The sequence below is a fragment of the Branchiostoma belcheri genome, unplaced genomic scaffold (genome assembly GCF_001625305.1).
Source record: "Branchiostoma belcheri isolate BF01 breed outbred unplaced genomic scaffold, Haploidv18h27 scaffold55, whole genome shotgun sequence".
NCBI classification, from domain to species: Eukaryota; Metazoa; Chordata; class Leptocardii; order Amphioxiformes; family Branchiostomatidae; genus Branchiostoma; species Branchiostoma belcheri.
The window spans coordinates 1,262,100-1,273,832 of NW_017804187.1; the positions used below are offsets into that span (position 1 = coordinate 1,262,100).

The window sequence follows — 11,733 nt, forward strand, 5'->3', positions numbered from 1 at the left end:
GTCTTCCTCAGTAGACTGACCCAGTGAGACTTGATTGTCACATGGCTTCTTTGAAGTGTGATGTCAACACTGGGTCAAAAGTTTTAACTCTAAACATACAACACAGATAAACTTTCATGATTGTTTTCGTGGTTGTCTACTGGGATTTAGGTGTGAAGAACAGCTCCGTAGTTGACATGGACATGATACAGGGGATCTGTTTATTTGTTTTTTTTTTACTGTTTTGTTTACTGAGATTTAGTAGGGAGGGACACTGGTCCTTAGATAGACATGATACAGAGCTGTTTGTGCACTGTTTTCGTTTTTTCTACTGTGATTTAGGAGTGAAGAACAGGTACTTAGTCAACATGGACATGATACAGGGGACCTGTTTACTGTTTTTGTTATTGTTATGGTATACTGCGATTTAGGTGTGAAGAACATTAGGATGTCTTTTTGTTTGTTTCTTCTGACTTGAGGAGTGAAGAACAGGGTATGTTTGTTTATTTTTTCTACTGTGATTTAGGGGAGAAGAAGAGGTCCTTAGTTAACATGGACATGATACATGGTATCTGCTTCTTCCGGTTCATGTAGGGGTTGTCGGAGTTGGAGTGGAAGTCGTAGGCCACCAGCTTGTTAACCCGGGTCAGAAGCTGCATGATCTCCAGCTGTGTCCCCTCCTGCTCCAGGACTGCACACAGGGCCTGGATGTACCAGGAGCCGCGCCCCGGGTTACGCCAACTGTAGTAACCTGGGTGGGTTAAAACAGTACCTGGTTTATACGGGTCCTAGGTAAGCACAGAGAATGGGTTAGTCTATGTACCATGACCCACTTCCCGGGTTACACCACGAGTAGTAACCTGGGTGGGGAAGGACAGAAGCTGGGTTAGTCTGTGTACCACGACCCTCCTGCTCCAGGACTGCACACAGGGCCTGGATGTACCATGACCCATGCACCACACACAGTGCCTGGATGTACCATGACCCATGCACCACACACAGTGCCTGGATGTACCATGACCCACGCCCTGGGTTACGCCAAATGTAGTCACCTGGGTGGGTAAGCAGAGAGGTTAGGTTGTACCACATCCTGTCTTATGCCATGAGTAGTAACCTGTACAAGACCCAGGACAGAGGCTGGGTTAGGATGTGCTGTGACCCATTCACCACTGCACACAGGGCCTGGATGTACCACGCCCCACGCCCCGGGTTACGCCAACTGTAGTAACCTGGGTGGGTAAACAGAAAGGTTAAGATGTACCACGCACAGCCTGGGTTACGCCAACTGTAGTAGTAACCTGGGTGGGTAAGTCTAACCCAGCTACTGTCCTTACCCACCCAGGTTACTAATAATAGTCTATGTAAACCGCACACAGGGCCTGGATGTACCATGACCCACGCCCCGGGTTACGCCAACTGTAGTAAGCTCGGTGGAGAAGGACAGGGTGAGTTAGGATGTACCACGACCCACATGCACAACGCAGCCCTTTGGCGTAACACACCAGCTTTGCAAGCATGGCGACATTACACCAAACGACTTGGACATATCTAATATTTGGACGTATTTAATGGACCTACCAGGAACAGTGCTGTAGGCCAGTAGGAAGTCAGCCTCGGCCGGAAGTGTGGCCTTGTTTCCTGCGTCCAGCTCATCCTGCACCTCCGGCAGGGCGTCCGGCATGTCCACTCCATGGTCAAACTCATTCCCTCGACACGCCTGGGCAATAAACATTACAGGTTTTTATTTTGAGTAATTCACAACCAATTAGATATACTGTGTATAAGCTGGTGTGTTTCGCCGAAGTGTGGTTATACCAGGAATACTGATACAGATATATTTTAGAGTCATGATGTACAAGAAAAATGGTAGGGTTCACTCTAGACTTAACAAAAAGAGTGGTTTGAAGATAAAAGACAATCTATTGCCAAACTAGGTAGTATGGCAGAAAAAGAAATAATTTGCTTCCCACGCTTGTCTTTCCTTGAAAAAACTCAATTTATACTATAGACCTTTCAACTAAGACCCCTATGTTGCTGTTTTTTTATACCACACAGCTTTGTATTGTATTGTATTGCTATGTATTGTAAACTTGGACTCCAGGAACATTAGCATAAACAATTTTGCATCAAAAAATGGGGATTCTAAACAAACAAACAAACACACCTGTAGGAAGAAGAGTTTGGGTTTCCCCACCAGGCCGGGACAGCGATCTCCCCGGAACGGTTTGGTGATCTCTGTGACCTCCATGCACCCATCAGTCCCATAGATAACACCCTCCTCTCCGTGACTCAGGATTGCACAGGCAAAACAGTCAACATCTCGGTGGTCCTCCCTAGCAGCTACCGAGTGGGCACAAAATGACTAATTAGATAGCTTACAACAATGTTTAGAGCTAGATGTTGAAAGGTTAGGTGTAACAGGTCGTTCGGTGTAATGTGTAATAATAACCCCCTCCTCTCCGTGACTCAGAATTGCACAGGCAAAACAGTCAACATCACGATGGTCTTCTCTAGCAGCTGTGGAATGGGCACAATGGGGTGTGATCAGGTCAGCCTTCAAGCATCTTTACAATTCTACATGTACATGTATCTACACAAATTTTTGTCCAGTTGTAGTTGAGTTTAGTTACTCTCCAGACAGCTGTTTAGGCTCTGATTTGGCCACATTTATCTGTACAATTCCAGGCCTCAAAATACTTTTTCTACACACCTACACCAGGCCAATTTTAGCCAAACTCTAAAGCTGCTGGGACTAAGCACATTGTGTGTGATCAGGACACATTTCATGGCTCAAAATTAATATTTTTAATAAGCACACTGGTGCACCTACTAGTTACACCTACAAGGCTTTTAAGGGCTACTACTGGGCTAGCTTCATCGTGGGTTCACAAGTGCAGGCCTCATATTTACCAGCACTAACAGGTGGCATTTCCAACTTAAGGGAATATTACAGTCCTTACCCAGCTGCAGCACTGAAAGTATCTTCCGACAGGGCAGGTTGTCGAACACTTTTGTCTCAAAACCAAACTTGGAGAAGATCCTGTACAGGTTGTTGGCATCCAGGTCTGTACCTCTTCTAGTGTTCATGCCTGTGTGTGGACAACAAGAGAAATTACAGTACATACAAGGCTACAGGAAAGGCAAGGATGCATTATTTTGACAAATTTTTTTTTTTTTTTTAACGGTATCGCTCAATGCAAGGCCAATTATATTTGGCCACTTCTAGGCATAGAGCTAGAGGTAATTAGGGGAGTATATTGTAGCTATGTCATGAGATGGCGGTGGACCTTTGTTTTGAAGCTTTGTAGATTGTAATCGGACGGAAAGCAGCTGTTTGGAAGAGAGTTCCATAATTTTGCAGTCCGGGGAAATCAGTCTTTTGCATGACCAGTAAGCCACTTTTACTAGTTTTAGACAAAGAAAAACTAAAGCAGTCATCCTAAACTATATGAGGTGAAGCACAATGCTTTCTCAAGTAGATTATACATGTAGTGCAATGCCAAGCATAGGCGCTCAATCTTATAGCCAAGCACACTGGGTCAACCTCTACACTTCTCAATAAGTATGCTTGGTTCTTTTATGTTTAGTTTTGGTGCTATAAGTATAACTTATAAGCTCCCGCATACATGGGGCCACCAGCTGTATGTCACCATCTGAAATCTTTAGACGTACCGGTATATAACACACCAGTTCTGTTTGTAGATTAGTCATCTTTTAGTATGTTTTTTTACAATTATATAGCAGTATACATACATAGCTGCCATGCATTGTACTGTACATGTACCATCTTTTAACACTGGCCCCCAAGAAGCAGTGATGTCAACTGTACAGCGCAGAAAGCTGCAATGGTTTGGACATGTGACACGCCACAACAAGCTGGCAAAGACCATTCTACAAGGAACGCTGGAAGGGAAGCGACGGCAAGGTAGACAGAAGGAAGTCTGGCAGGATAACATCAAGGACTGGACGCCCCTCACCGTCCCACAACTTCTGACAGCAGCCCAAGTTAGGAAAACCTGGCTACACCTCTACTGCAAAGTCCCCCTGACGACCAGTGTCGGACATGGGACTAGGTAGGTAGGTAGGTAGGTAAGAGAAGTGTAACCTGTGTGTTTCTCGAAGTCCTTGTTGTTGATGATGATGGCCTGTCCCCGGCGGGTGTGGCTCATGTTGTACACAAAACTGAAATCCTCGTCTCCCGTACTGGTGTCCATCGGTGGATCCCGCGGGCTCCTGCCCTTAATACTGCTGGTATAAAAACAAGATAAGATGATCTACAGGTTAAAAAGCTTTGTTTCTGTTTTTTTAAATACATGTATAATGTATATCATTGACATGATGACATGAAATTTGAATTGGAACATAGTGTATACTATGTTTATTTTCTGGGACCTCAAATTTTCTTGCTGGTACATGCAAATTTCATATAGCAGGTGGGACTGTCAAGATCTGTTGGTACTTGATAGTGTTCAATTGAATATAAATTATGTAAAATGCATATGCCTGAAATATGAAGACACTCAAGGTAAGCATTGGACAGTGTTGGGTAAGGTTTGGATTTAATCAGGCTAGGACTTAGGCCAAGGACTCACACTGGTTAAAGTAGGGCTTGGAGTATCATAGTAAGTAGTCAAGGGAGCACTGATGGATATGTGTTTCAAAGTATAAAAGTTTAAAACATAATGTTCTCATTATTTACATGCAACAAATTCAGAAAGAATGATTTCTAAATTTGCCCATTACCAGCAGAGCTACATGTAAGTGTATTTGATGTACATGTAACTCACCCGAGGAATTTCATGACGCCGGCCGAGGCGCCCTTCTGTGCGTCTGTCGTGTCCCCGCTTGCCGCCGCGGCTGCCCTCCCCCGGGCCGGTGCCGCATCGTGTTCATCTCGAGAGTCCAGACGAGGGCTTGGGAGGTCCTCTCCTGGGGCTGATTGGAAAAGATTTAAAGCTTTTTAAAACAAGTCGTTCATCATCATCGGTTGACCGTATTTGTCAGGGTTATAGTGCCCCTTACGAGGTGACATACTCTTTCATTAGCTTTTTAATACAAGACGGGGTTCGCCAGGCATCCCGCCCGGGTGGTGATGTTAATCACCATGTCTTGAGTGCATAGGTCTACATTACTTTGCAGACGGAGTACACAAATTTTCAATGGCAGAAGAACACTGATGAACTGGAAGAGAGAGAGTCCAGCGGTGGGCTCGGCAGAATCTGATCCTCCGCAGGGGCTGATGGTGGAAAGTTTCAAGAGTCTAAGGAACAGATCAGTATTATAATGTTCATGAGGGATATATATCCCCTGTCTTGTCCATTGTAATTTGTAGGCAAACAGACTTTACAATTCAAAGAGTTTTATCCATTATGTATAAGTTTGCTTTTTGGTGTCACGGATAAAGAAATAAACAGAGAGATTACTAGTACATGCACAGATTTTTACTGGTTGGCAGAAGAAGCAGGACAAGCTTAAGATACCAAAAAATAACACTTTACTCCCTTAGGATGAAGTAAGAATTCCTGCATGACCTTGTTGTGTTATCTCTTGATCCATAACCTCTCCTGTGATATGTACTACATATACATACATGGAAATGTTTTGATAAATCTTGGTCATGTTTCCTCAGATATTAGAGTAGCAGTGATACAGACCTGCCATGAATCAACATCAACAGGAAATACTTGAATTACTTGCACATGACAGTGAAATACCTTGGAGACAAATGTCATTACTTCAGTCTCTATTAGTACTTATCATCCAAAACATACGTATACAGTCAATAGGAACATTTTGACTTAACATTCTATCTGCTTTATGTACTAGAGACAGTAACTTTATACACTATCACGGTTATTCACCTACTAGTATGCCTTTTATAATAGTAAGTAGTACTTTGTATTTTTTTTTACAGTCTGGTCAAACTGGCAATTTTTTTCAGAGACCGAAAGGTTTTCTGCTGAAGGACTAAAAATGACAATTGTTGACATGATGGTCTAGTTATTCATACACAAACTATGGGTTAAGACACCTAATGTCCTTATAGCCTGATGACATCATATTTGTGATAGCTGGGGTTCCCATAAACTTGTAATAAAACAAATTGGATGTCACCCAGGCTAACATAATTAGATTGACTGTTACAACCCAGTTATATTTATAGAGGCTTTTCATTGACGTCACAGTAATTATCATAATAATCCCAAAGACCAGGTGTTGGCAGGTAAACTGATTAAGTTTCAGCAAGAACATTATACACATTGATGTAAAAAAATAACTAAAATGTCCATGGTTTCAGTATGTTGGCATGTTCAACAGACTGTCACTCAAATCCAACATGGAGTATGTGAAAGCCTCTATACATGGCTATACATGGTCTCCCTTTTTCCCAGTAACAAGGCATGACATCATGATCAGTGCATGTTGTTCTGTCTCTCTTTGGTTCAGGGTTACTTGATCTGACTTGCCTTGGCTACAAACTAGTTCTGCTGATAGAGATAAGGACCTAAGTGGCCTTGAGCATGTGTATCTTCCTTATCAAGCCTCCAAAATCATTTCCAGATAAATGCACATAAGTGGCCTTGGTTTTTGTGCCAAGAACATGACATGATATGTACATGTATAATATTTCAGCCTCCATGAATCCAAAGATCTTTAAAAATCCTTGATGAATCTAAGATCATGGCAACATCATGTCTTAGAAATAAGCCGATTTGTTGGACTGGTGAAAAAATTGGACTTGCATGATTGTGTGATATGTATATAATTTACTGACACTAATATGCTTGGATGTCTACATTGAAATCTTGCCGGGTGTGTTCTCCTGGGATCATGAGTCATACACCCCAACATAACCCTAACCTCCCTGTACATGCGTAACGTTAATGTTAGTAATTTGTTACTGTAACAGTCATTTAAATCATTCTACTAGTACTAAGCACATATAGGTCCATGCTATATAATCATGCACATTTATTTTCTGTAACTGATAGTCTTATGAACATGGCTATATACACTCCGAGAGTGTATATAAAATCTATTTGTCTTTTATATACACTCTCGGAGTGTATATAAAATCTATTTGTCTTTTATATACACTCCGAGAGTGTATATAAAATCTATTTGTCTTTTATATACACTCCCGGAAAGTTGATAGGGCATTCGAATGATCTGTCGCCGGTGCTAAGACCGTGCGATCGGCTGGGTTATCCAGAGTCACCAAGGGACCGGGGCGAACCCCGGGTTGGTCTTGGTCTGATAAATGCACGCCAGACCGTGAGGTCGGCGCTTCTGCCGCATGTATTAGCTCTAGAATTACCACTGTGACAGTTATCCATGTAGGATGTGACGATCAAAGGAACCATAACTGATTTAATGAGCCATTCGCAGTTTCACTGAGACAGTTTAAACTTGCACGTGCATGGCTTAATCTTTGAGACAAGCATATGACTACTGGCAGGATCAACCAGATAGCGAGGACGCCAGGGGCGGGCGACCGGTCTCGCCGCCGCCACCGGGAGCGGAGGGTCCCGGGCCCCGCGCAAGCGGGGCGGGGCGGTCCGCTCTCTGCTCGACCGAACTTCGGTGGGGATTTCCGTGTTGTTCTCTGATTTTCATCATCCACTAAGATAAACTTGAACACCGAGGTTTAAACTTGGTGCCCCTGAATCCTCAAACACTCACAAAAACCCAGGTTTTGGGCCTACCAAGGAGGCTAGTATTTCAGAGTGTATATAAAATCTATTTGTCTTTTATATACACTCCGGGAGTGTAAATAGCCACGCCGTAGTCTTATACTTGTACAATTACATGTACATGTACCATTGCTTGTGTTACATCATTATAGCAGCCTGACAAATAATTTCATTATTTTCATTAAATCGAATGCAGGGTCGAATGTGAACAAATTTTTTTTGCTGGAAAAGCTACTGTAGTATAACTGACTTAATACCCCCCCCCTCTATTGTTGCATTGGGCAATTGCGATGAAAAACAATTAATCTACAGTCAAATGTCATGCACGGATGCACACAGTTGACAATCCACTCGCCAGAGACGTAACGAAGCAAGTCAAAACATGTCGGCGTTACATGTAAGTAAATATTCATCGGCGAAAAACAAGGGGGAGGGGGGCAACGAAGCAAAAACTTACCGTCGCACGAATCGTCCATATTTCTGATTTTCCTACCAGCTTACAGATGAGATAAAATCTTGAAAAGTTGCCCGGCGCCTGTATATACCCTGGAGCGCGTTGTCCCTTGTGGTCAGGTCTAAAATAGCTCCACACTCAGTCGTAAACTTCCCACACTAAAAGCCGGAAGTTGTCAGACTGAGTCATCGAGAAAAAAATAGACGCATACTTTTTTTCAAAAAATAATTTTAAAAATCAAAATTTTACATAAAACTGGAGGAATAATTCATAAAAATGGATATGCTGTCCTTTTCTAATATTTTTTGTGAGCAAAAAATGGAATACTTAATTTTTTTGTATTGTGGGTCAAAGGTTGAAAGGTCAAAGATGGCTAGGAAGAACGCCTGGTTACTTCCGGGTTCCGAATGTCAGAAAAAGTTTCACTTTCGTGATTATTGCAGTGACGTGTCGTGTTATTCTTAGAAATTTGGAAGGAAATTTCTAGTCATCCTTGTGTTTGAGAAACCTCAGTGGTCAGTGGCTAATTTTAGCCGATGTTTTAAAGCTAGTTTGTTGAAAAGTGCGGCCACAGAACTTGGAAAAGTTTTTGAAAAGTTTGGAGGCAGAAAGATTTTTTACAGGTGTATCTACAGAATGGGCGACAGGACAGCAGGTATTTTCAGCTTGTATCTTTGCTATTTGTCTGTGATTTTGGACAAACATAACCCAGGTGTCTTTTTATTTACAGCATAATAATGATACAGTAACTCGAATAATCAACGACCATGTTGGAAATTACAGTGGTAACGACTAGTACGTTGGCATGTTTAATATAAAGTTTTAGGCACAGGCCCTGTCAAATTACCCTGACCTTCGTGCTAAGCCTGCCAAGAGTAGAGTCTTAAATGTTAACAACAACTTTTTATAGTAACAATTATCTAACAATAGTATAAAATAGTATACAACTTTTTATACTTACTACCGGTACTTGACAATAGTATAAAATAATATTTGACTTTAGTATATTGACAGGGCCGAGCCTAAACCTTGATAATCAATATAACATTCTGCTGACTACAACGGAGTCCAATTTTTTAGTTGAGGGAATCAAAATTGTTCCATAACGAAGTGGTTCAAATGTATATTGTCTTTAATCCATCACCAGGAGAGGATGTGACTGACGCCATCCCGTCTGGACCGGAGGTGGCCAGCATCACGGGAGAGCAGGTCAGGAGAACCGTGGAGAAACTGTCGGTGGAGGAGACAACTCAGGAGAAAACTCCTGCCAGCAGGTGAGCCACACTCATACAACACACGCACAACACTCATAACACTATATAAGTCTCATACAACACTCACACAACACTCATACTGTATCTGTATCTGTATAGCCAGTATAACCGCCTTTTGGCGTAACACACCAGCAAGTACAACACTCATACAACACTCGTACAACACTCGTACAACACTCATATATACATACAACTCTCATACAACACTCCAAACTTTGTATCGTATTTATTTTCTTTAAATTTCTTTTTGGTTGATGTGTGTGTGGGGGGGGGGACACTATTTTACTGTCACTCTTTGTTTACAAAGGGCAAGCATGAACAAAATTTGTGATTGAGTAGACTATGGAAATGTTTGTTAAGTGCCTTTCTCAAGGGCATGATACAGGGGCATGCTTTGGATTTAAAAGACAACCAGGCAAACCTTTAGATTCAACACCTTTAAAGTCAACAACTTGCCAGCTTGCCACCAAGTGATCATGTGTATGGATATACCGGCTACAAGTTGGTCATCAGTAGTCTGGATTCAAACTCTTGACCAAGAAAAATTTATCAAAGAAAGATCATGTAAGTTTTACATCCATGTTCCTCAGGTCCCCTGAACCCCAGACTAGTATTGGAAACATGACGTCTGCTCCAACCATTGATGTTCACAGTCTGACTGGCACTAAGAAAGTCCAGGAGCCTCCAAACACTTCAGAAACAGGTAGGGGAGAGAACAGGTACACAGCATTCAACTTACTAATAGTTCTACATGTAACTGTGTGCAATCCTCTTCATACTTTTTTTATACTGCACTTTTTTTCATGAAAGTAAACAAAAAATATAATTTTTTGCTAATTTGTTGCAGCACCTGGCAGTTATAAAATGGCATCAGTCCATGGAGAGAGGAGCCTTGAGCCAGAGACAGTGCCCAGTGGTGGAGAGAAACATCAGGGTGAGAAACAGAAGACTCCTGCCATGTCTGATCACCAGGACCTGTCCCACATGTACAACATGAACCACAACAGGAGGGGACTGGCTGTTGTCATCAACAACAGGTAAACCTGGGAATCATTTCATATCTATGGTTGGCAAGAGACTGTATCAGAAGTTCTGCCACTGTGAGTATCTTGCCTGATGATGAAAGCTGAAGGTTCTTTACTAGTATACTCAACAACCAGTCACAGGTTTTCACATCTAGCACTTTGGTGATCGTCTGTCACCTTCTTCTGAGGGCAACAACAACTCAGATTCTGATTCATACTGCAGCTATATGCCATATTGTACCTGACACATATACCAGTATTCTGTAAGAACTTAGATATGTTTGCAACTGCATTTAACTGCAGCAGTGACACCTACATGTAGCTGCAGTTACTAGGAATCAAAATAAGTTATTGTTGTCCTACAGAAGTGGCGGAAACATTGATTCACCATCCCTATGAGACTTTTTCATGGATTTTTGTTGGTCTCTGTTCAGAGATTTTGACAAGAAGACGAAACAGAAGGTGAGGAAAGGCACCGACATCGACGCAGACAGTCTGTTCAAACAACTGTCAGGCCTCGGCTTTGAGATGCAAATGAACGACAACCTGACCTGTAAGGAGATGAAGAAGGTCCTCAAAGAAGGTAAGAAACACAACGTTACAGTTCTAGCATCAACAATCTAGAAGTGATAATGGCTGGAGGCATCCCCACATCATGGTTACTGGCTATGATAAGAATGAAAAGAACATTCAGTTTGGAATCTTGGCATTGCTAGTTAAGCTTTGCAGGCATGCACAAATTCAACATTATGTAGCTTAAAAGTATAATACCTTGTACGTATGTATTTACTTTTCATACTTTACACCCCAAGAGAGAGGGTTAGTAGATACATGTAATTGCGTCCTGGTGCTCTGCTGAGTCATGGGGAGTGTGTGTGTGTCACAGTGTGTGTATCTGTGTGTGTTTTTCCAGTTCCCTATAGCTTTATAAATGTAGTTTTTGAAGCGTTACAAAGCAGTATAAGTAAAGGGACTGATGTTCCCAAGTCCCCACAGCCGCTGCTGCAGACAACAGCAATGCAGACTGTGTCCTTGTGGCCCTACTAAGTCACTGTGTGTGTGTGTGTGTGTAGCTACGTGTAGTTTTTGAAGCGTTATAAAGCGGCACAGGTAACTGAAGTCTGCCATTTCTAACATCCCACAGCTGCTGCTTTGGACCACAGCGAGGCAGACTGCATCCTGGTCGCGCTCCTGAGCCACGGAGATTATGTTTGCGTATTTGTGTGTTTTTGCAGTTCCCTTTAGCTACAAAATGTATGTACACAGTAATGTGGGTGATGTATCTCTGATGTTCCTACATGTATCTC

At 42.3% G+C, this 11,733-nt stretch overlaps 2 protein-coding genes across 3 annotated transcripts in view; one reads left to right on the forward strand and one right to left on the reverse strand.

Moving 5' to 3' along the window:
- Positions 1-224: 224 nt before the first annotated feature.
- Positions 225-8,336, reverse strand: LOC109481366 (caspase-7-like). Of its 2 annotated transcripts, none has more exons than XM_019783920.1 (7): positions 8,131-8,336; positions 4,767-4,914; positions 4,085-4,224; positions 2,940-3,068; positions 2,144-2,319; positions 1,558-1,696; positions 225-730 (listed from the first exon to the last, which is right to left on the reverse strand). In XM_019783920.1, exons 1-7 carry the CDS (start codon positions 8,147-8,149, stop codon positions 492-494), a joined length of 990 nt encoding a protein of 329 aa, XP_019639479.1. In that variant the 5' UTR covers positions 8,150-8,336; the 3' UTR covers positions 225-491. The 2 variants fall into 2 exon arrangements, with proteins under 2 accessions (XP_019639479.1, XP_019639477.1); XM_019783918.1 differs by having other exon boundaries at positions 4,085-4,227.
- Positions 8,337-8,518: 182 nt separating this feature from the next.
- Positions 8,519-11,733, forward strand: part of LOC109481307 (caspase-3-like) — a 6,344-nt gene continuing 3,129 nt past the window's right edge. The window contains exons 1-6 of the mRNA XM_019783839.1: positions 8,519-8,782; positions 9,275-9,401; positions 9,992-10,104; positions 10,249-10,438; positions 10,861-11,009; positions 11,571-11,575. Coding sequence (XP_019639398.1) covers positions 8,764-8,782; positions 9,275-9,401; positions 9,992-10,104; positions 10,249-10,438; positions 10,861-11,009; positions 11,571-11,575 — 603 coding nt within the window. The 5' untranslated portion in view covers positions 8,519-8,763. The remainder of the gene's footprint in view (positions 8,783-9,274; positions 9,402-9,991; positions 10,105-10,248; positions 10,439-10,860; positions 11,010-11,570; positions 11,576-11,733) is intronic.